Source organism: Camellia sinensis, chromosome 1 (genome assembly GCF_055761805.1).
Source record: "Camellia sinensis isolate YWXY chromosome 1, ASM5576180v1, whole genome shotgun sequence".
Taxonomy (NCBI): Eukaryota; Viridiplantae; Streptophyta; class Magnoliopsida; order Ericales; family Theaceae; genus Camellia; species Camellia sinensis.
The window spans coordinates 115508578-115533916 of record NC_138961.1 but is presented as its reverse complement, the minus strand read 5'-3'; the positions used below and the strand labels follow the sequence as shown (position 1 = coordinate 115533916).

Genomic DNA, 25339 nt, shown 5'->3' with positions numbered 1-25339 from the left:
AGAGAGAGAGAGAGAGAGAGAGAGAGAGAGAGAGAGAGAGAGAGAGAGTTGATTACCCATATGTTTAAAATTTAGTCTTCCAAATATAATAGGTATATTATGTGAGAGAATTATAACCACCTACAACTCTGTAATATGAGATAATGGTTTATATGCTTTTATTTCCAAGATAAGTTGATTCAAAATGAACCTCTCCTAACAGGGTCTCTCAATGAGTGATGCCACCATTAGCGATCCAATCGGATGTGGGTTATAAACCCAACTCAATTTCCTATAATAACAAAACACAAAATACAAATTAATAAAGAGACCTGTCAAAAAAAAAAAAAAAAAACGATTAGTGTCACAACAAAACAAGGGGTTTTATTTGCAGGGCCATTTTGGACCAAACCATCAAATTCGAAAAACAATCCAAGCTTGTTTCCCAAAATAATATTTTTTGGCACTATTTGGCATCACTTATATTAGCACATTTTTAAAAATTTTTTTTTTATCATTTTAGATCACATTGCTTGGTTAGAGTTTTCCAAAAATACTTTTTAAAAAATTGTACTTTATTGTTTTTTGTGTTTTTTTTTTTGTTTTTACTGAATTTTTTTTAATATTTTAAGCAATTTTTTTAAATCCATAGACATACTAAACATAAATATACTTAAAAAGTAAAAAAAAAAATTGTGAAAAAAACTTTTTAAAAATTCACTAAATACGAAAAATACAAAAAAAAAATTACGAGAATTCAGTATATTTTTTGTATTTTTTTGTATTTATTAATTTTTTAAAATATTTTTTCATAATTTTTTTACTTTTTAGATACATCTATGCAAGGTGCATCTAAAAAAGTAAAAAAAAATATTTAAAATTTAAAAAATATTCACTAAAAACAAAAAATACGAAAATAGAAAAACTCAATTTTTAAAAAACTTAAACCAAAAAGTTCAAACCAAACACACTGATTAGTTTTCTACTTTTTATACATATTTTCATAAAAAATTAAAAAATATCCTTATTCAAATCATCTCAAACACCCTCTTCCATTGGCCATAAAAAAATCAACCTCTAGTCACCTTATGTATAGCGACTCGTTCCACATCATTATGGCCATAAAAAAATCAACCTCTAGTCGCCTTATGTATAGCGACTCGTTCCACATCATTAATAACTAAAATTTTCTTTTGGGGGTTTTAACTGCATCGCAATCAATTGTGGGTCTGATGACATATATTTTATTAGTTTAGTAGTCATTTTTTTTCATTTCTTAAATGGAGGTCCCTTATCATCTTTCTCCAATTCCATAACATACTCATCAGTTTTTGGCAGTTGTGTCTTGGCTTTTTGGTCACCTACGACTCTGCATCTGGACTACTTTTCCCTTTCGCACTGCATGAAGTTAGAATTCCTGCTCTTTGTCAATAGCTGTCCATATTTATACTAAACTGCCTTAGTTCTGCTCCATCTGATCCTCTATTTGCTTTAGTTCAATCATAATTCAGTTCATAACAGTCACAAATGGCAGCAAATGATGTGCCGTGTTGTGAGACCATGTTTTGGGTTTATCTACTCATATCTGTGGTCCTGGTAGCTTTTGCCGGTCTCATGTCAGGTCTTACTCTGGGACTCATGTCTCTCAGCCTTGTCGATCTTGAGGTCCTTACCAAGGCCGGTCAGCCCCAAGACAGGAAGAATGCGGGTTGGCCTAAATTTGATCTTTATACTCTTTTCATTCACTCATTTCATTACTTTGTTTTCTAAAGCTATATTTGCTTCCACATGTTCTCGATGGCAGAGAAGATTCTCCCCATTGTTAAGAATCAACACTTGCTTCTATGTACCCTCCTCATATGCAATGCCATGGCAATGGAGGTATGTTAGTTTTTTTGGTATATTTTTCAACAATTCTATATCTTCAAATATATTAATTTAACAATGTGTTTTTTTTTTTTTTTTACATTAAGGCACTGCCCATTTTCCTTGATGCACTTCTACCAGCATGGGGCGCTATATTGATATCAGTGTCCCTCATACTTGCATTTGGTGAGGTAATTTCTTGAACAAACAGTGTTTGTTTTGGGATGTGCTAGCTTGATTGCTGATAGCTTAATAATGCACTGCTAACTCTTTATCCCTCTTTGATTGCATTTGGTGAGGTAATTTCTTGAATGAAGTCACTGTAGTTTTTTCCTTTTCTTTTTTTGTTCTGCTCAGATTATCCCTCAGGCTGTGTGTTCTCGGTATGGACTTGGTGTTGGTGCCAAATTGTCAGTAGTTGTTCAGCTGCTTGTCATAGTTGTCTTCCCAATAGCATACCCAATTAGTAAGGTAATATGCTTCTAAATATGAAGCGAAAACCACCTTCGTATACCTGCAGTTTGAGAATTTCAAGTGCTTAATACCAAGCAACATGGAGAAGAAGCCAATTTATGTCTAAATGAAATGGGAATTTCTGTTCATATTGTGACAGTTGTTGGATGGGCTCCTTGGAAAGGGGCATTCTGCACTTATGAGACGGGCAGAACTAAAGATATTGGTGGACATGCATGGAAATGAGGTTAGTTGCTGATATTAATACCTACGGGGCGAGAAATTTTTCACAGAAAAGCGTTCACATTGCATTTATCCTGATAGAGCCTGACTTCCAACCTGCATTTGTCTAGCCAAGTCCAACACGAGCATAATAAATTGAACTCTGGTTAGGCCCCAATTACCCACAAATTAGAGATTTTGTTTTTAAATTTTTTACAGTTAGGCTAATTAATTTGTTAAAGTTAGACCCTATTAACATTTTTTTGTAGATAAAATCATTAATAACGTCAAAACAAATAATTTATATAATGAGTGAGGTGAAGAAATCATTGCATTGCAGCACCAGCCTTTGTCATTTCTGAGCGAAACGGAAATGATAGATTTTGTGTTGTAACTTGTGTGTATGATGTATATGAATATGATCATCTATATTAGTTTAACATCATTCAACGGCAAATAATTTATATGTATATTTAATATTTTTTATATATTTACATATGCTATTAGGTTTTCAGGGTTGTCTAGTGTCTTTGTTGTTAGGATTAGGCACACTCAGAATTCAATCACACACACAAATGAGGCAAATATTTACGTGGTTTGGCCCAATACCTATATCCACGAGAGAGAAAAAGAAGGCATTATAATAGAGCAAAAACACAAAAAACAAAGGAGGATGAGAAGTATATCACTCTCTTTACTCAGCTCAGAGCTCTCATACACTTCTCACATGCTCTCTCTTTTTCTTCACGCTCTAATGATTAACTCAGCTCATAGATTTCCCTATTTATACACAAACGGGAAAGCCTATGCTTGCCAACCTTTGCTTGCCAACAACCAACTATAAAAAAATAAACGGCAAGCTTACTACACGACCACCCTAGTTTTGAAAATCTTCAGAAAATCTATATTTATAGCCTCCATACTTGACTTACATAGCTAAGTTCACATTGGTGTAGATACTCAACATTTGTCACACCCGGCCCAAATTTATTTGGGCTTCTAAACATTTTGCCCAAGTCTACTCATAATTCAAATATATATTGCCCATGGCTTAAAATTTTTGGGTTGGGCTTGGGTTGCTCCAATTGGTGCCACCCAAGTTGCACCCTATTGTAGAGTGCGGGCATCGTTTAGAATGAATGCAATGTTGACAGTGCTAGTGCTAGTACTAAATTAAGTTTAAGCTAAAGTGATACAGTGTTGATATCCTCGTATTTATATTATCAGGCAGGGAAAGGTGGAGAGTTAACACATCATGAAACTACCATTATCTCTGGAGCTTTGGATTTAACACAGAAGACTGCTAAAGATGCTATGACACCTTTATCTGAAATATTTTCTCTTGATTTGAATTCTAAACTAGACGAGTACGCTGCAAAAAAACTTACTTCGATCTCTGCATATATTTACACCATTTTCTACTTATAAGTTTATTTATGAGATGAGATATATGTTTGTTATGCTCTCCCAGGGATACAGTGAGCTTGATAATGAGCAAAGGGCACAGTCGCATACCTGTCTATTCAGGAAGCCCATCAAATATTATAGGCCTTATTTTGGTAAGCATATATGGTGGAACCTGTAACAACCTATTTGTTTGTGTTCATATTTTTTATTCATTTTTGTTTTTGTTTTTGTTTTTGTTTTTGTTTTTGTTTTTGTTTTTGTTTTTTTTTTTTTTTTGTGTTTTAAGAGACAAAACAATGGAAATCAACTATTATGACATTTTCTATGATTGTTAGGTAAAAAATTTAATCAAATGTCGTGCTGAAGACGAAAAACCAATCAGCATTCTTACCATCAGGAGAATTCCTAGGTACAAAATTTTATAAATGTATTTTGGTCTTGAATTTGCAAGCAATGCCATAAATATTTTTATTTTTTCTTATTTTTTTGTGCGTGATTTTATCTGTGAAAGGGTGGGGGACAGTTTACCACTGTATGATATACTGAACCAATTCCAAAAAGGGCACAGCCACATGGCTGCTGTTGTGAAGAGCAAGCACAATGTTAAGGACTCTGTAGGAAATGCAACAGACAAAAATGACATGATCACAATAAACATCAATTCAAACTCATCAATATTACAAAAACAAGTAGAGGGAAAAGGTAATTTCTTTCAATATTTTAGGTGCTTTATATTACAATCCAAAATTCCACTCACCTGATCATGTGACCGACATTATGCTTACAAATTTCCCAAATTTTGGATATAGAAAATCCCATGCCTTGTTTCAGTCTATTTATTAAAATAAAGTCCAATAGAACACAAGGAAACTTGTAGTTATATGTTGGTCATTGCTATTTCCTTATATAATATGTAGGAATTGAGAACTAGCAAAAAAAGTGTATTTCTACACATGCACCACCATCTATGACTTCCAGTGACACTACTGAGAGTCAGAGTCCAGCATTACAATACATAGCAGAGCACTGCAATTACAGTTGACACCTCCAACCAAAGAAAAGAGGTGAACAAGGAGATGCTGTGAGAATATATTGTGTAACTTACGACTATTATGTAAATATGGAATTAGGTTGCTATGTAATTATGGAATGCTATGTAAATATGGAATTAGGTTTGTATTTCCTATTCTAGATTAGGGTTAGGATTCCAATAAATACTGGTTGTAATCTTTGTATTATTTACAAGTTGAATATACAGGTCATTCAAAAAAGCTTACATGATATCCGAGCTTGGTCTGAAACCCTAGTAGCCAACAAGAATCTCTCTTTGGTTTTGATCTCTGATTCAATCGAGTTCTTTGTTCTTGTCTTCGTTTGGGTTATCTGCTTCGTTTGATCGATCCTCTGCTCTCTCTCTCTTGTCTTATTCATCATTGGGTCAACTGCTTCGATCCTCTGATTTTTCTGGCTTGTACAACTCATCTTAGTTCACGACCCATCTGGTTCATACTCGCGACATCTTTGGTTCATATGTTCTTTGGTCTGAAGTAGCGAAGGTCCTCTGACTGGTGATCTGAAGTCACGATATTCTGGTCTTGGTCTGATCGCTATTGATCTCTTACTCTGGTTCGATTCTTTCTCACTCACTGGTTTCTCTCGTCTAAGCCTCATTGTGAGGTCTACTTCTTGGCTGGTTCTATGATTCTATTTCTTGGGTATTTACACTTAAAACCCTTTTAGGTTTATTACACTAGAAGCCCCTCAGTTTCCTGTTTTGTATACTCTGACCCCTGGCTTAGTTATTGTGGTCAATTTTGGGTTTATTACATTTTGAACCTCGCAGTTTTCTAGTTATTAGCCTTTGATCTCTAGTTTGGCTATTTTTCTTTGTTACACTTAGACCTCAGCTTTCTGGTTATTACGATGTCTCTGGCTTTTGGTGAGTATGCCTGTAGATACCCTATTTTTGACGGCCCTTACAACTTAGACGTCATCGCTTGCATATCCAATGATGAGTGCATATGCTTGTCAAGTGCTCGAAGTCCTCATCAGAATGCTATAGCTTTGTGCCTTTCAAACTCTACACCCCTATTGCCTTTGTTTTGCACCCAAATCCAGTGATCTTCAAGCCTGCAACCTCTGGTGGTTGTCGGCCATCACTTTTGGTTGCCAACCACTGATCTGGCCTGCCAACCACCAGTAATTGCTTGCCGGCCACCAGTGTGTTTTGTAGATATTTTGTGACAGCTATGCCAGCTGTTTGCACAGATGCATGCATTTGCTCCCACGTGTATGGCTGGATGTTTATGAGGGAAATTCATATTTTATATATATAGGAGACCCCTCTCTCATATTTGGAGGTTAGAAAAATTTTGAAGCAAAATTTTTCCTCTCTCTCTCTCTCTCTCGCAAATTTCTTGACCTTTGCCTATACACTCTTAACTAAACCTCTCCATCTTTGAGCTGAGGTACCTTAGAGCCTTGCTTGAGCTTTTGAGGGTGTGTTTGCCTTGTTTTATTGCTTAGAAAGTGCTCTTCTCTTCAAATGTATAAGGCTTTGCCTCTTTACTTGTTGTATCTACTCTTTTCCTTACTGTTTTCAAACTGTTTTTGGGCTGTAAAACCTCTATATTTTTGGGCTAAAACTTAGGTTTTAAGGCCAATAAAGGTTGAGGGGTGGTTCACCCTTCTTTACACCTTTCTCTCAAGGCCTTTTCCCTTGTATTTCCTACCTTCACACTATCTTTTTTTGAGTTTTTAAACACTGATTTTGAAAGTTATTTCAATGGCTAAAATGTTTTTTCTGAAGTCCAAAATTGGAGGGGTTAGCCTCCCCTCCTTGTGTTTTGCTTACTAGTCTAGCATGCTCCATGTTTTAGCTTATTAATATAACTATTTTTGTCTTAATTCCAGCATGTTTTAGGACTATTTTTAGACTATTTTAGGACTGTCTTTAAGTGTTTGTTGCATTTGAGCTTTGTTTTGCATGCTTGTAATGTAATTGTCCTCATGAGTTTGGTGTTTTAGGCCTTAGACACCATCGTATTTGAGTTGATTACATTTATTTATATCTTTCCATACTTGTGATCACTCTTAACCACCTCTGCAACCTCCCTCCTTTCTTGGCTTTTGTTTCTCTTTGAAAGTGGTTTTAAACTACTTGTTTGTTTAAGCATGAGATTGAGATGTCATGCTTAATGGTTTAATCCCTTTGGGGTTCATTACCAATGATATGATGTCTCTTTCATGACTAAAGAAACTCTTGGTTTGAGCCCTCTTTCCATTAGAGGACTTAAATTCACCATTTGGACTCAATTGATTAAAGAATGGTTGGTAAACTAAATGAAGTAATAAAATTGAAACTAAAAAAAGCTGCAAGATAATAACTTGTTTGGATTCAATCGGACGTTAATTGAACCCTTGAGTCTTGAGTCGTTTCATACTCATTAGTAATGAAAATGGTTCAAGATTCATTGTTAACTACTTCCCTTGATCTTTCATGATGGGGGGGGGGGGGGTTTTAAGAGTCTTGTTTTCTTACATTTATTAAACTTGCACACTTTGGTTCATAGGCCATCTTGCAATACAGTTGCATAGATTGATGGTTTGGGAACCAAGCTTACAACTCCTTTGATTTATTCATGATAAGGAGGGGTAAATTGTGCAAACAAACCCTTGAAAATACACTCTACACTATTTGCTCTCTATTGCACCAGGGAAGTTCAGGCATCAGTGGCCGACAGGTCCCTATTGGTGGCCGGTAGGCCATCATCAGTGGATAGCAGGCCCTCTGTCGGCCACCAGTGCAAATTCAAGTAGTGTACTCCCCCAGCAGAGCAGAGTTGGTCTGGAGGTGGAAATCAGTGCAAGTGATCTACTGTGCAACAGTGACATTCAGTAGCAGAAACATTGACTTTTCGGGTGAAAACCGCATTCATGTATGAGTCTTCCATCGATCCCCCGGATTCCTGTTGTAACAATATTAGTGTTATGCCTGAAGTAGTGGCTTTGTAAATTAATTAGTTAGAATAGTTAATTCGTTACGTGTTGGAATTCTTTTAATTAGTTAGATTAGTTAATTAATTTGGTTTATAATAATTAGTTAAGTAGTTTAGCTATTTATTCATTTCATTTTGTAATAGTTAATTAATTAGTTTAGCGTTAATTAGTTAGCTAGTTAGTTCATTCGGATCCTCCTGTGTGAGGGCGCAATGTTGTAATAATGTGTATGCCTTCTAACCCCACGTTTTTCTCCTTTTTATTTACCTGCTTATGTTGGTTAGATTAAAGCATCATATTTCGTTTAGCATTCTTCATGTTTGCATCCATTTGTATTGCATGCACCGAGGCTCGGTTCATCATTCTTACTGCATTGTTAGTTTAAATACTTCTTTGAATACATGCTTAGACCGCATGCTATTAGTAGCCGAGCCTAGTATTTGCATATCACATATGTTGCATTAGTCATATTGCGTAGATAGGATCATGCATCTTTCTAACTTTATCATTTTTATGGCTTGGAGTACTAGGTAAGCTTTATTAGCTTTAGCATAATTGCATGAGTGTGATTGTTTCCATATCTAGCATGCCTACCATGAGGCTAAACACTTATCTGATAAACTGTTTAAATGCCTGTGGATAAAGGCTAGTTGCTTGAATTGGGATAATTTGAGTAATGTTTACATGTGATCACTTTTTTAAGTGGTACATATTTGAAACAATTTTTCAAAACAAACATGAATCTAGCGTTCCAATTCTTACAAATTAGTCTATACTTGTGTGTGTGCGCATCACATAATAATGCTAGCCTAATAATCGGAACAAGAGCATATAATGTAAATAAGATTCATATCACGATTAGTAGAGGCCAATTTTTTATCAGGCAAGCGGGGGTGCTCAATTCATGACCTTCCCCTCTCGTACCAAAGTTCCCAAGCCGAGACAATCTTGGTAATGACGGACACGTGGCCTTTGGCACGAGTCATGGGTTTCCTAAATTTTTCCAAAAAATATTTAGGCGGCGACTCTGTATCTTGCAAAGCAGTCCACTTTGGCATTTTTTATTCAAAATCGATTTTCCAAAAGATTTGCCAGATTGGGACTCTTTGGTGTTTATCTATTTCACGTTGCACTTGTGAGATTAGATTCAAAATCGTGGGAGTTCGATATTGTAGGGCTTATTCGTCTTCCGAAAGGGGGCACGAAAAGTCAAGTTACACTTTTCTGGCGACTCCGCTGGGGAAATTAGAGAACTTGGCTTGAAATTCATGATATGACATTTTATCTACACTTATATGTTTCTTTGCATTGGTGCATTTAAGTCACTGTGATTACCATTTGCTATTCCTGGATGGTTTGTCGGATGCTTGCCTAAAAAGCTTGCCAAAAGGTTGACCGGTCACGGGTTCTTCCATGATGGGAACACAACCCTTGGATTTGGACTATCGCTGTACCATTTGATCCTCCTTTCACCTCTCTGTGTTAGGTGTGAGAGGTATATCAGGTAGCCTTGCTGAGGTACCCTTTTGACCATTTGGCCTAGTTGCATATAAAAAAATCACAGAGACTGTTCCAAACTAGGATAGAATGATCACCCAAATACAGGATTGTGTGAAACCGCTTTGTTTGAATAGTGAACCCTAGTTCCTGACGAAACTAGGACAGGGTTAGCCTACCCCCTCATAGGGGTGTCTTGGCTCTCACTTAACTGGTATGTGCTTTACTGTGAAACTGTACAAGAATGTGCGTATCAATTACAAGTTTGGTACCTATTTTGGGGGGAGAATTCAGTGTTGAGTGCAGTCCTACAACTTTGATTACATCTGTGTTGGTAACATCATTAGCTGAGGTGTTGTGCAGTTTCTGATTACTGCTTTCTTTTTGCTTTATTTCGTTTTGCTAGGTAGTATAACACCATAGATTCGGAAAGTTCGGATATCCCCCAAGTACTCTGGACTCGAGTCAGAAGGCTTTGCAAAGCTGGAGATCTTGTTAGGGGACAACCGTGTTTACTTCACTCCCATCGGTTACGAGATGGAGGAGAGTCAGACAGAGTTCACTGGTCCAATTTTTACAGCAGTCACCCCTCAAATCACCTACATCCAGTTAGGCTTAGGGACAAACATCTACTTCTAGTCCAGGATGAGATTGCTCGTCTATTCTGATGACACAGTATCCCCCAATCAGTATGGAGGAATAGATCCATCATCTTCAGCAAACAGTTAAAACCCTGCAGCAAGACGCTGCTCGACAGGCCGAGGTCATAGCTCGTCAGGCTGAGGTAATAAATAGGCTGTAACAATAACAACCACAGCCAGCAACGGCTTTTGCATCTTATGCACCTCCTACAGGTATCCCAGCACCTGGAGCCACTGCCTATGCCGAGAATCAGGGCAATCCGGTAGAGTCGATCCCATCACAAGCCTCCAAAGCACCTATGTATTAAACCAAGGCTCCGTTTGAGCTTGAGGTTGACCCAACTGTGCTTAAGGTCAACAAGCTGGAGAAGCTATTCAAAAGAGCACAAGGTGTTAATTCTATCCCCGACAAAGAAGACGGGTATACTGACTCTACAGTGACATTGCCAGATCGGTTCAAAATACCACACATTAATCGATTCGATGGCTCCGAATATCCCACGGTTCATCTTCGGTTGTTTTCAAACATCCTACGATCGATGAGCCTAACCAGATTGTAGAAGCTCTCTCTCTCTTTGGCCGAACCATGTCAGGAATAGCAACCATATGGTATGCGAAGTTGGAGGATTTTGTAAAGCAGAACTGGGAGGAAATGGTTGAGGCCTTTATTACTTAGTACTCATGCAACACACAAATTGAGGTCACAACTCGTGATCGTGAGGCAACGTACCAAGAGTGGAAGGAGGGCTTCTCAAAATTTGTGACAAGGTGGAGGGTTAAGGCTTCAATGATGACCACAAGGCCTTTCGAGAAAGACCAAATAAGGATGGTAGCCAACAATCTGCAAGGGAAGTTGCTTTAGAAAATGATTGTCCTACCTCTGTTCACGTTCACCGAGCTCCATGAGATGGGGGTTCAGATTGAAGACGCCATGAAACAATGGTTGATTACAGATGAAAAAGAGCAGACAGAAAGGCAATTTGTGCGTAGTTCCAATGCTACCACCAATGGTAGCATAGCTGCGCAACCTTCGAATGTGAGCGTTGTCACCACCACAACTAAGACTGCCAATCCCTTTGCCAATACAGCTCCAGAAACTTCAACTAACTCTGCCCGATCCCTGAGGACCTTTACCCAACTCTACATGACCCTATCTCAAGCCATGAAGGTGTTGGTCAAAAAAGGGCACCGTAAACCATTAGAGCCTCGCCCACTACCTGATCCCCTCTCACCTAAACACAACCCAGCAAAGTACTGCGCGTTTCACCAGCAGCATGGTCACGACACCGACCAATGCTTCTGACTACGTCATGAGATTCAAGACCTCATTGACAACAAGGCGATCGCACCACCCCAGAAACCAAATGTAACTAGAAACCCTCTCATGGCCCACAATCAAGTTCCCCCGCCTCAAAATCTAAACCTAATCCATACACTAGCCATCTCCCACGACCCCAGCATATATATTACCCCTTCCCACCTACCAAGACCAAAGGTGCTCATTCCTAAAAGCACAGATTTGTGCACGATGGACACATCCGCACTTCAACCTAAGCCTGTGGGGGTGACAGTTGTAGCAAAAGGGAGGCTGGCCTTGGAGGAAAGTACGAGTCCGTTGCCTGAGTGCTCTGAGGACTTCTTTAAGGGGATAGCCGAATCTTTAGTTGTATCTCATGAGTGAATTGCATTAGGATTTTGTATATAAGATCATGCATGTTTTACTAACTTTGTTTTGTAGTTGTTTGAGAGACGTCGATAAATATGTAAGTTTTTATGTTTTAGCATCTCGTTTATGTGTGTTTTTCTTATTATGTTTAAGCATCCTATCATGTGGCTACTTGCTTACTTGATATAACTGTATGAATGCCAGTGGATGGACGTTGTGTCACTTAATTTGGAATAGTATTGATTTTCATGTTTGTAAACTCAATTTATTTGGGTTGTATATCTCCAAAACTCTTTCAAAATTACATGAAATCAAATTATTCCAAAATAAATGACATAGTCTATACTTGTATGCTTCACATAATAATTTTTAGAATTTATTAAATAATCGAAATATGAACATATAAAATAAATAAAATTCATATTATGGTTTAGTAAAGGCTGATCTTTTGATCGGGTGAGTGGAGGTGCTCAATTAATGACCTTCCCCTCTCATACCTAAGGTTCCGAACTGAGACAACTTTGGTTATGGCGAACAGTGGCCTTGGCACGAGTCATGAGTTTCCTAATTTCTCAAAAATATTAGGTGGCGAGTCTAAGATCTGATGACGCAGTCCATTTCTGAAAAAATGTTTTGCAATAAAATGGATTTTCTAAAAGTTTCCAAATCTAGACTCTCATCTATGTTTCCCATTGCACTAGTGAGAATAGATCAAAGAGACCGAGGGTCCGAACTGTTTAACATGCATGGGTACTCCCCGAGCATGTTATAGTTTCTGGTGACTCTGCTAGGGATTTATGAAACCTTGACTCGAACTCCATGATATGACTTTTATTTTCAATTATATGTTTATTGCATTGCATGTACTGGTGCACTTAAAGTTCATGCGTTGCCCTGATACTGGTGGGAGCACAGACACACTTTTTGTGACACTACACCTATCTCTACGTCACTTTGGAGGCCTTGTGTTATAATCTTTTGAGATCTAAAGTTTCTCAGACTTTGAAAAGAGGCTATATTGACTCTTCCGATTTCCTAAGATCTTCATTGGTTATGACCCAAAGGACTCTTTGGTAACGTCACCTTGACTTCAACCCCTGGAGTAGAGCTAACCTTGTGCATATAATGAGCTATAGTACCTTCCAATATTAGGACATGATTCTCTCTCATTTCTAGGATGTATGATGCCGCTTGTTTGAATAGTGAAACCCTTGATCATTTCAAAGTTAAGACGGGGTAACCCTAGCCCCCATAGGGGTGTTTGTTCTCTTTCCTGCTACGTATTATGTGCAATGTATGGGGATTCTCAGATTTAGATGAGTGGTTCAGTCATTTCAGTTTGTGGGGTTAAGTTCAGTTTTTCAACATGAGTTAGCAGTAATTAGTTGAGCTAGGATGCTAATGAAATTCTAATTGGGGGTCCTGTTTTGTTTGAGCAAGGTAGTCAAGCACTATAGCTTCCGAAAGGTCTAATATCCCCCAAGTTCTGTGGACTCGTATTGGTAGACTTTGCAAAAGTGCAGATTTGGTTCAGGGTAAGCCAGTGTTAGTTTCTTTGTCATCAGTTACATAAATAAAAGCAGAAGCTTCATCAACTGTCCAAAATACCCCTTCTTCACTTGCTAGATCATCACCATTTAACTCACCATAATCAGTGATGGCTCAGATCCCATAAAATATAGTAGACATACTATTGGCCCTTCAACAGAGTATGGATACCATTGTCACTACGGTTGCTGCCCAAGGCACTACTCTTGCCGCTCAAGGTAATACTCTTGCTGAGCTGTAACGCCCATTTGGGGCATCCACTACTCAACCACCTTCGGTGACTCATCCAATTCCATCTCCACCTCTACATCCACCAACTAACAAGTTTCCAAAACTTAACTCACCAGAAGATCTGAGGGTTCCTGTACAAACTTCAGGAGGATCATTTCCCCTTCCACAACCAGCAGGAGGGATCTTTCCCTCCGAGGCACCTGAGTCTGACCCAACTATGTTGAAGCTGTCCAAGTTGGAAAAACTTTTCAAAAGGTCACAAGAAGTCAATTTAATCCCAAACATCAAAGACGGGTACACTAAGACAACTGTGAAGTTGCCAGAATGATTCAAAATGCCACACATTGATAGGTTTGCTGGCTTCGATGACCCAATGGTGCACATTCACATGTTCTCTAATGTCTTAAAGCCTATGAGTTTAACTCATCGGCAAATCTTTGCTCGGACGAACTTTGTCAGGAGTGGCCGCCATCTAGTATGCCAAGTTAGAGGACTTGGTAAAACAAAGTTGGGAAGAGTTAGCCGAGGCCTTTATCACCCAGTATGCTTATAACACCTAGATTGAAGCGACTACTCGGGAATTAGAGGCCACTCGTCAAGAGGCCAATGAAAGTTTCGTGGCCTTTATCACCAGATGAAGGGTAAGGTAGCGATGATAACCAACAAGCCACCAGAAAGAGATCAAATTCGCATGGTGGTCAGGAATTTGCATGGTAAGATACTTCAAAAAATGATAGTTCTTCCTCTATTTACTTTTAAAGAATTACATGAAATAGGGGTCCAGATAGAATATGCCATCAAACGGGGAATCATCATTAATGACAAAGAGTCAATACGAAAGACCTTCGGATGCAGTTCCAATGCTGCCACCAATGGTAGCACAGTTGTGAAGCTCTCTGAAATCAACTTGGTTGCCACCACCACTAAAGCAGCTGACCCCTTTGCTCATGCTGGCCCGCAAACACCGAACACAACCCGAGCCCCAATCAGAACATTCACCCCTCTCCATATGTCACTCTCAAAAGCAATGAAAATCTTGACAGGAAAAGGGTATTTGAAGCCTTTGGACCCCCGACCTCTTCCCGAACCTCTTCCAACCAAACATGACCCTACCAAACACTGTGCTTTCCACTAGCAACTAGGACATGACACAGACCGTTGCTTTCGTCTCCGTCATGAGATCCAAGATCTTACAGACAATAAAGTCATAGCTCCTCTACAACCACCAAAACCCAACGTCACTACTAACCTATTGTCACCCCATGACAGAGTTCCACCACCTCTTCATCTTAACCTCATCCATACACTTCCATCCACCTTTAACCCCAATATCTATATCAAACCTACCCATTTACCAAAACCTGAGTTACATATTCCTAAAGGCACTGAGTTGTGCATAATGGATACACCTCCAACCCAACCAAAACCCAAAATCCCTATGGTGGTAGTACCTATGCTTGAGGCTGGCAAACTATCAAAGAAAAAGTATGATCCTAGCCAGCATATTGTTCCCATTGGTCAACCAAAGCTTGAGGTTGATCTGCTTGATTCATTTTCTATCAATGTTGTCAGAGAGGTTATACATAAAAAGGGGTTGGATGATTTGGGCGACCTAGAGGAAGACTTGACTAATCTCAATTTCTTTGAAGAATTAGACCTTGGGAATGTGCAGATGGGATGGTAGGAATCGAAGAATTACAGTCACGGTTGGTCAAGCGGTGACGAAGCTTCTGATGAGGAAACTAAAAGAAAGGGGAATGAACTGAGACTTGATTTCAGAAAACCTGTTGAATGTGGTAAAGGAAAGAGTTCCAAAGGAAAAGAAAAAGAACCAGAAAGCCATTCAGAGCATACTATGGGAATGATTCAAGCAGCGTTAGGTAATTGCCTTTCGATCAACGAAGGTGAATAGTGGGATGATAATGACCTACAGCTCGCCCACACTGATGGTGAATGGGTAAACAATGTGCCAGATGAGACTTGGTATGCAGATGAAATTGATCATTTGACCAGAAGTGGGCGCTACTTCAAGCCTCCACATTTAGACTAAGGAGAGCCATCTGGTAAAGATAAAGAGGTAGAGAAAGGGAAAGAGAAAGAAAAAAATAAAGAGGTAGAAGAAGACCTGGTTCTAAAACAACCGAAAAAGATCTAGGCAAACATTTCTATTTGGGGTCTTCTCATGGCTTCCCAAGAACATCGACAGGCAATCTTGTCAATGTTAAGCAAGGCTAAGCTGTTAATTGACACCACTCCCGAGCAATTAGTGTCATTAATTACCCCAAGAGAAACCATCCCAGCAATAACTTTTGCTGACAAAGAGCTACCAATAGAAGGATCAGAACATAATAAGCCTTTGTATGTATCACTAGAATGTAGAAAGAAATGGATCCCGATTGTTCTGATTGACACCGAATCAGCCATCAATGTTTTCCCTACATGCACTGCTTATGCAATCGAGCTAAAGCCGGCAAATTTCACACCCACTACTCAATCGATATGGGCCTATGATAATACTAGTCGGGAAGTGATGGGGACAATCAAAGTACAAATAATAGTGGGTCTATCTGAGCACGAAGTTGAATTTCATGTCATGGATGTTCCTGCAAGATTCAACTTGCTATTGGGAAGGCCCTGGCTTCATCAGATGAAAGTTGTATCATCCACACTACATCAATTGGTAAAGTACCCATATGGTAAAGGAATTGCCATTGTCTTTGGAAATTCATCTATTAATCCTCCCCCAGAAGTCACAACACCACTACTAGAAATACAGCATAGGGAAAAGGATGTGTTCCTATCAGGTTTTACATTGGCAGAGGCCCAGCTAGTTCAAACGCTCATGGCAGAAGATGAAGGTCTATACGTCAGTGCCCATTCAATCTATTTCATGAGTAAACTAGGTCATATTCCAGGGATGGGATTGGGGCAAAGTGGCAGGAAAGGTATTACTATAACCAGTGAAGTACCTCATAACCCACATGCATTCGGACTATGGTATGCACCCACAACTGATGACTAGAAAAGGAAAACTGAAGAGATCAGGGAGAGGATCAAGGCCAAGAGAACCGGGTGGTAGTTTGAGTTGGTTCATAAGCCAATTCGTGGGACCTTGAACGGCCGCTTTGTTCACCAAGGAGAAGACTTGCCTTTCGGTGGTTTCCTTGAGCCCTAGATTGATCAAGTGAAGAGGAAGAGATACCCTGGGTTTGAGATCTTCGATCACCAGCTCTCCGACAGTGATGAGGAGTGGGTAGATCCTAGTATCGACATCGGACAAGACAGACAAGTCAGCTCGAAAAGCAGCACAGAGGAAGTCCTGGGTCTAACACTGGATGATTCCCATATCCCCTTAGCTTTCAAACTCTGATTCAGGGTATCTAACAACCAAGAAGAGTATGAGACATGCATTACCAGATTGGAAGCAGCCCTGGAACTAGGGGCAATAAGGTTGGATATGATCGGAGATTCGAACTTGGTCGTATCTCAACCCAATGGAGATTGAAAAGTTAAAAAGGAAAAAATGAAAGTCTACCATCAGACCTTGGACATGTTGATCTCGAGGTTCGAAAAATTGACTTTTACACACCTAGTAAGAGAGAACAACCAATTTGCTGACACATTGGCAACCTCGGCATCAATGGTAGATATACCGGTCGAGGTCAAGATGTGCCCAATCCTTATAGAACGAAGGTACACCCCCATGTATGCAATGATAGCCGCAACGGAAGAAGTTCAAGATGAAAACCCTTGGTACTTTGATATTTGGAAATTTCTGGAAAGTGGTACATACCCACAAGGAGCAAACACTAAAGACGAAAGAGAGATACGGCGTCTGGCCACTCAGTTCGCTATTTGTGGAGATAAGTTATACAAGAGAGGGTATCTGCGAATGCACAAGCTATGTGCAGAGGAAGAAGAGGCAAAGCGTATCATGGAAGTCATCCACGGAGGAGAGTGCGGAGCCCATAAAAAGGTATAATGCTAGCCAGAAAAATCCTTAGACAAGGATACTACTGGTTAACCATGGAGAGTGATTGTATCAACTTTGTTAGGCGATGCCACAAATGTCAAATCCACGCCAATCACATGAACATCCCACCATCAAAACTCTACAACATGACTTCGCCTTAGCCCTTCTCAGTCTGAGGCATAGATATCATCAGGGCCATCACACCGAAAGGTTCAAATGGGCATCAGTTCATCTTGGTTTCCATTGACTATTTTACCAAGTGGGTTGAAGCACAATCGTATTCAGTGTTGACAGCATCACACGTGGCCAAATTTATCAAGAACAACATTATCTACAAATACGGGGTGCCAAACGAATTAATCTGAGGCATAGATATCATCGGGGCCATCACACCGAAAGGTTCAAATGGACATCAGTTCATCTTGGTTTCCATTGACTATTTTACCAAGTGGGTTGAAGCACAATCGTATTCAGTGTTGACAGCATCACACGTGGCCAAATTTATCAAGAACAACATTATCTACAAATACGGGGTGCCAAACGAATTAATTTCAGACAATGGGTCACATTTCAAATGAGAAGTGGCAGTTCTACTTGAGAAGTATAACGTGGCTTTGCAAAGTCATCAACTTACAGGCCACAAACCAATGGAGCTGTTGAAGCTGCAAATAAGAACATCAAGACCATTCTATGTAAGATGGGAGAAACTTATAGAGATTGGCTAGATAAGTTGCCTTTTGCACTTTGAGGATACAAGACATCAATCCGAACGTCTACAGGGGCAACCCCTTACTCTTTGGCATATGGAATGGAGGCAGTTTTGTTGATTGAGTTAGAAGTGCCTTCATTGAGGATTATGGCTGAATGTCAGATAACAGAAGCCGATTGGCAATAGAACCAATTTGAGGAACTAATGCTATTTGATGAGTGAAGATTGAAGGCGTTATATCATATTTAGGGGTATCAACGCAGGATTGCCAGAGCATTCAACGAAAAGTTAGATCCAGGAATTTGAGGGAAGGGGACTTAGTGTTGAAAGACAACCAAGCTCCTATTCACGACCCTAGGGGCAAGTTTAGACCCAATTGGATGGGTTCCTACATCATTAAATCAATCTGGTCAGGAGCAGTTATTCTCATGGATTTGGATGGTTTGGAATTCTCACAACCAATCAACATAGACAAGCTGAAGAAGTACTACCCTTGAGAGGCTCGCTGGGCCGAACACCCGAAAAGGCGACCAAGACAAAAGTTAGAGCAGAAAAACAAAAAAAATATAGAAAATAAAAAAAATGACAAAAAAAAAAAATGAAAAGCACGCAACGTTGAAAACCCGAAAGGGCGGCTTTGGCAAAAGTTAGAGCACAAAAGAAGAGTATCAATACCCGAGTGAACCTGAACCGGAACTACGTATGGCCTGATTCATATCTTTGGGATATGTAGGCAGCTTCATCTTGAAGTTCGGCCTTCATCATTTTTTTAACTCACTCATCTCGTCCATGTTTGATTGGTGAATCTTTATTTGACTCGGCTATCCATATTTGATTGGCTCATCCCCATTTGATTCAGTTGTCCTATTTTTCCTTCATGACAAGTTCAATCGCAAGATGAATTCAGTTGTACATCTCAAGGGTTGATTTCATGTTGATCGAGTAGTGGTCAATTACGAAAATAGATTTTGAAGACTTTTAATAAAGTTGACTGATTTTCTCAAAAATTATTCCATTTTTCCAAAACTCAGACCACTCTTTGGACCAAAAAGAGAAAATTTTTAGTACTCATAATTTGGCTCATATGATTTCAAGATAGAAAATGGAACAAGTGTGCTAATTTACCTCTCATGTTGATCAAAATCACTTTAGCAAAAAGGAAAACCAAAAAAGGGCAAAGTGATAAACTAGGGGCACAGTTGAGTCAGGTTTCCTGTCCTTTACCCACACTATCAAGTTCTCATCACCTTAATCAAGCAATCGCCGAAAAATGCATAGTAGTTCCCGCCGGCGATGGTTTTCCGTTAGGCGGTCAACCGTTGTTGCTCTGTTTTGCGTTCATTTTGCTCCAACAAGCGCAAAGGAGAGTGTTTTGGGATGGTTTTTGCTTCATTTTCATTTCATTAAGTTGTGATTTTTTTTTTGTGTTTTGGTTAGTGATAGGCTCAATATTTAGTTCAAAATTCATTAAAATGCAACCATTTTCAAGTTCAAAATTCAAAACAAAATGATTTTTATGTTCAGTGTTATGCCATTCATGCCATCTAGATTTGCAGAACAAACTCGTTTTATTAATGCCGGGGATCAACCTTGATCAAAGTTGTACAAAAAGGAGTTGAAGCTATAGGTGCCCACTCCAAAAAACAAAAAAGTAAAAATAATAATAATAATAATAATAATAATAATAATAATAATAATAATAATAAATAATAATAATAATAATAATAATAATAATAAATAATAATAATAATAATAATAATAATAATAATAATAATAATAAGAGAGAGTAGCATTTCTCAGTTTTCCGCCAGTAACTCGACGACAAAGACTACAACCAGCTTCATTTGCACACAACTTCGTTGCCTGACTTTACCATTAGCTACCTCGCTTCATCTTTACTCCTTCGAAGCTCTTAAAGACTTTGCCTCGGCCTTGGCAGAGCTTCCGAAGGAGATTATTCCTCGCCGGCCATCAAATTGGTTATGCGAAGGAACTCTGAATCGGGCCGCAGAGGTGGCCTGTTGTTTCAGTTCTATGTTTTTCTTTTTCAGTGCACTAATTTCTACTCGAGAGTCCATGTACATACGTTGAAGCAGGGAGAGTTGTGTAGTTAACTGATGTACATCAAATGTCCTGTTCTGCAGTCGACAAGACAAGTTGGAAAACGCAGTCACGGTCACCACACATGACCTCAGTGCATACAAGTTTGCTTTGATGTCAGACTGTGCCACCATTATTTGCTCAACTGACATCGTTGGAAAGCTGAAAATAGGGAAAGGAGGAGGAGCCCATGGTTGAGGTTCAGAGGAGTCGGAATCGGTCATCTTTATCGTGGACTCGTTCAGGTCTGGAAAAAGAGAGAGAACCGTGTGAAGAGGCCATGGCAAAAGAGAGTAATACAAAAGAAAGAGGTTGCAAAGTGGTGGTAGAGAAAGTTTGCTGGCTTTTGCTCTACCTCCCTCTCGCAGGCCTCAATTTAAGAAGAGAGCGAAGAAAAAGAAGAAGAAAAAGACAAAGAGGAGAAACATTAGGATAAGGCGTTGAAGAATTGAGGCAACCTGTCGGTCGGGCACCATGATTGTTGAAATTGCGCGCCAGACACGATACTCGAAGAAAATGACAGGAGAGAGAGAGAGAGACAAAAACAGGGGAGGAGAAAGAGATATGTATATATATGTGTATGTGTGTATTATATTATGTAGGTATATGTCTATGTACATGTAACTATGTATGTATTTTCTCCATATGTGTATATTTGTGTATCCGTATACGTATATACTTTGCCTGTGTATATATGTAAACGCATGTAATACGTATTTTGTATATCGTTCGTGTGTATATGTAATATTCCCCCTCTCCGTATGAGATACGGTCAGGTATGCCTATTGGTTACACCACCTTTGCATCTTTCACGTAAAACATGTTAAGATTTGATGTTTACCTGGTTAAAACCTTCCCCCTTTCCGTATGAGATACGGTTAGGTACGTCTGTTGGTTACACCACCTTTGCTCTTTTCACGTGAAACGCATTAGAATTTAAAGTTTACCTGGTTAAAACCTTTCCCCTTTCCGTATGAGATACGGTTAGGTACGTCTGTTAGTTACACCACTTTTGTTCCTTTCACATGAAACATGTTAGGATTTTATGTTTACCTGGTTAAAATCTTCCCCCTTTCTATATGAGATACGGTTAGGTACGTCTATTGGTTACACTACCTTTGCTTCTTTCACGTGAAATGTGTTAGGATTTGAAGTTTACCTAGTTAAAACCTTCCCCCTTTCTGTATGAGATACGGTTAGGTACGTTTGTTGGTTACACCACATTTGTTCCTTTCATGTGAAACATGTTGGGATTTGATCTTTACCTGGTTAAAACATTCCCCCTTTCCGTATGAGATACGATTAGGTACATCTGTTGGTTATTCCACCTTTGTTCCTTTTATGTGAAATGTGTTAGGATTTGATGTTTATAGGATTAAAACCTTTCCCCCTCTCCGTATGAGATACGGTTAGATACACTGTTAGCTTCACCACCTTTGTTCCTTTCACATGAAATGTGTTAGGATTTGATGTTTACCTTCCTCTTCTCCGTATGAAAAACGGCTAGGAACATCTATTGGTTACATCACTATACCTCCTCCACCATGAAACGCATTTGGATTTCGAGTTCATTATTTTCTCTTCTCACATAAGACACGTTTGGATTTCGAGTTCACCTATTATTTGTGTTATGGCACATTTGTACGTGATCTTGTGGCACATTTAATGCGATGCACCCCCTGTTATGTTCCATATCATTTGCCCGAAGCTTGGCTTTCATGTTGTCATCTTCATATCTTTATCATCACTCCGTAACATTGCATTGCATTGCATTACATAATCATGAATTTTCAAACAATTGGCTTCGCGAAACGTGTAAGTCCAACTTTCAAACTGCATTTTGAGCATGTCGTTTGCATTCTGCCCCTGGACTACGTTGGTTTGATTCCTTGCAAAGGGATACGTAGGCAACCTTCAGGTCTAACCAATTGCATTTGCATCTTGTTTGTTTGCCCAAGTCTTATGGCCTTGTCAAAAGGGTCGTCTTCAAGCTTTAACATTCACTCATGTCAAGAAATGAATTTGAGCTTTGTCAAAGAGAGGCAACTATAGACATCCCATTTTGACCGGCCCTAAGACTTAGGCACTTTCTTTTGATTACCCTATGATGACAAAACAAGAAGATGTTTCTCACAAAATCCTTAATAAGAAAACTTAGAATTTGAGCCATGTTTCTAACCCTAAACAGCCACAAATTACCTTTCCAACGGCATATTCTGACCTCACGGTTGCATCTAGAATGGTTCGTTTAGCAAGAATCAACCTTCGCTGCACTTCTGAGGGCCTCACTGAAAAATTGTCTCGAAATCTGGGTTACAACAGAATTATTTGAAATATCTAGGCCAAATTGTAAACTCAAGGAATATTTTGTTATGTGAAAGAATATTCTATTAAGTCAGGGAATATTTGATCCATATGCAGAATAATCCGTCAATGCTGACTGGGACGCTGACGGTCTTGCTGACGTGGCGTGACTGGATTAGTCCTTGCTGATGACGTGGCGCTGACTTGTCTTTACCCAAAAAAAGGAATTTAAGGAATTCTTGGAAAGGGGTTTGAACCCCCAACCTACCACTCAATACCCAACACCTTAACCACTCTACCAAAGCTTTGCCTTATGTTATATTTCCCCTCAAATAATATTTGACCATTTCAAACCAGCAGGCAAAGAAGGTTTATTTTTGCATTTTTTTTCTTGTGTGTGGGACACTCCCCTACCCTATTGGCCAATCCATATATCACCAAATAAATACCTAATCATCCCCCATTGTCAAAAAGAGATTTAGTTTGCATCCATAAAGGAGTATCCCATGCAACCACCTTGAAAATTTGCCTTCCTATCATATTCTTGCCTCCTACCTTCTTTTTGACCTTCACTCTCCCTCATTTCCTATATATATATATATGATCATATTGTAAGAGAGAGAGAGAGGACCACGAAATTGAAGAGAAAAGAGTGAGAAACTTGTGAAAAAAGAGAGAAAAAAATGAGTTTTTAAGCCAAAAATACTCATATCTTCCATGTACACCCCATACCTTCCATACAAACTGAAATTCCATTTTTCATATACCCAAAACTCCTCTAAAAATTCTGAAATAGCTAAATTTCAATAGTGATTGATCAAAGGAAAGAGTGAATGTTGTTGAAAGTGAGAAAAAATAAGAGAGTTAGCCACTTTTCCACCATACATACCCAGAGTTCCATTCTAGTTTCAAATTGAGAATTGAGAACACACTTCTTAAACTTGAGGGTGATCATGAGGAAGTTTGGAAATCAAAAAGTTCAATCTTTCTTTGGAAGGTTTTGCTAGGCCTAGTTGGCCGGCCGGTTAGCTTCTTTTGGACAAGACGGCATGGTCTTCTGACGTTAACCAACTTCCGGTGGTTTCCAAGGCACATGAAACTTTTTTTTTCTTTTGTTTATTTTATTTTGAGTGCATTGTGAGATTTTTATTTTTTTGTAATATTCTCCTCACCCCCTCTAATTTGGTTTGCAATAATTTCCCGCCCTACTTCTTTCTATCCCGTTCTTTTACTTGCTTTCTTTATTTATAAATATGCATCGTGTTTATTTTATTTTATTTTATGTTGATCCATGCTTTGCATCTATGTTTCATGCATCTTGATTCGGCTAAGTTTGCATTTGTGGATTTAATCAATTCCTATGTGATTATGTGCGCTACCTCATGTTTTGAGATGATTCATATTTTATATCTTAGAAGTTGAATCTTTAGTTGCATTTCATGAGTGAATTGTATTAGGATTTTGTATATAAGATCATGCATGTTTTACTAACTTTGTTTTGCAATTGTTCGAGAGACGTCGATAAATATGTAAGTTTTTATGCTTTAGCATCCCGTTTGTGTGTGTTTTTCTTATTATGTTTAAGCATCCTACCATGTGGCTACTTGCTTACTTGATATAACTATATGAATGCCAGTGGATGGAGGTTGTGTCGCTTAATTTGGAATAGTGTTGATTTTCATGTTTGTAAACTCAATTTGTTTGGGTTGTACATCTCCAAAACTCTTTCAAAACTACATGAAATCAAATTATTCCAAAATAAATGACATAGTTTATATTTGTATGCTTCACATAGTAATTTTTAGGATTTATTAAATAATCAAAATATGAACATATAAAATAAATAAAATTCATTTCACGGTTTAGTAAAAGCCGATCTTTTGATCGGGTGAGTGGGGGTGCTCAATTAATGACCTTCCCCTCTCATACCTAAGGTGCCGAACCGAGACAACTTTGGTTATAACAAACAGTGGCCTTGGCACGAGTCATGGGTTTCCTAATTTTTCAAAAATATTAGGTGGCGACTCTGAGATCTGATGATACAGTCCATTTCTGACAAAAGGTCTTGTAATAAAATGGATTTTCTAAAAGTTGCCAAATCTGGACTCTCCTCTATGTTTCATATTGCACTAGTGAGACTAGGTCAAAGAGACCGAGGGTCCGAACTATTTAATGCACTCGGGTACCCTTAGGCATGTTACACTGTGTAACAGAGACATTCAGCAGCAGAAACATTTACTTTTCAGATGAAAACCACATTCATGTATGAGTCTTCCATTGATCCTTGGTATCTGTGTTGTAACAATATTAGTGTTATGCTTGAAGTAGTGGCTTTGTAAATTAATTAGTTAGAATAGCTAATTCATTACGTGTTGTGATTATTTTAATTAGTTAGATTAGTTAATTAATTTGGTTTGTAATAATTAGTTAAGTAGTTTAGCTATTTATTCATTTCATTTTGTAATAGTTAGTTAATTAGTTTAGCTTTAATTAGTTAGCTAGTTAGTTCATTCGAATCCTCCTATGTGAGGGCATAATGTTGTAATAATGTGTATGTCTTCCAACCCCACGTCTTTCTCCCTTTTATTTACCTACTTATGTTGGTTAGATTAAAGCATCATATTTTGTTTAGCATTCTTCATGTTTGCCTCCATTTGTATTTCATGCACCGAGGCTCAGTTTATCGTTCTAATTGCATTGTTAGTTTAAATACTTCTTTGAATACGTGCTCAGACCGCATGTTA

General features: G+C 38.6%; 1 protein-coding gene across 1 annotated transcript in view; it reads left to right on the top strand.

Moving 5' to 3' along the window:
* Window positions 1–1289: 1289 nt before the first annotated feature.
* Window positions 1290–25339, top strand: part of LOC114279905 (DUF21 domain-containing protein At5g52790) — a 30475-nt gene continuing 6425 nt past the window's right edge. The window contains exons 1-9 of the mRNA XM_082882579.1: window positions 1290–1687; window positions 1784–1860; window positions 1953–2036; window positions 2203–2316; window positions 2459–2545; window positions 3748–3887; window positions 3992–4079; window positions 4263–4336; window positions 4439–4629. Of these exons, the coding sequence (XP_082738705.1) occupies window positions 1507–1687; window positions 1784–1860; window positions 1953–2036; window positions 2203–2316; window positions 2459–2545; window positions 3748–3887; window positions 3992–4079; window positions 4263–4336; window positions 4439–4629 (1036 nt within the window). The 5' untranslated portion in view covers window positions 1290–1506. The remainder of the gene's footprint in view (window positions 1688–1783; window positions 1861–1952; window positions 2037–2202; window positions 2317–2458; window positions 2546–3747; window positions 3888–3991; window positions 4080–4262; window positions 4337–4438; window positions 4630–25339) is intronic.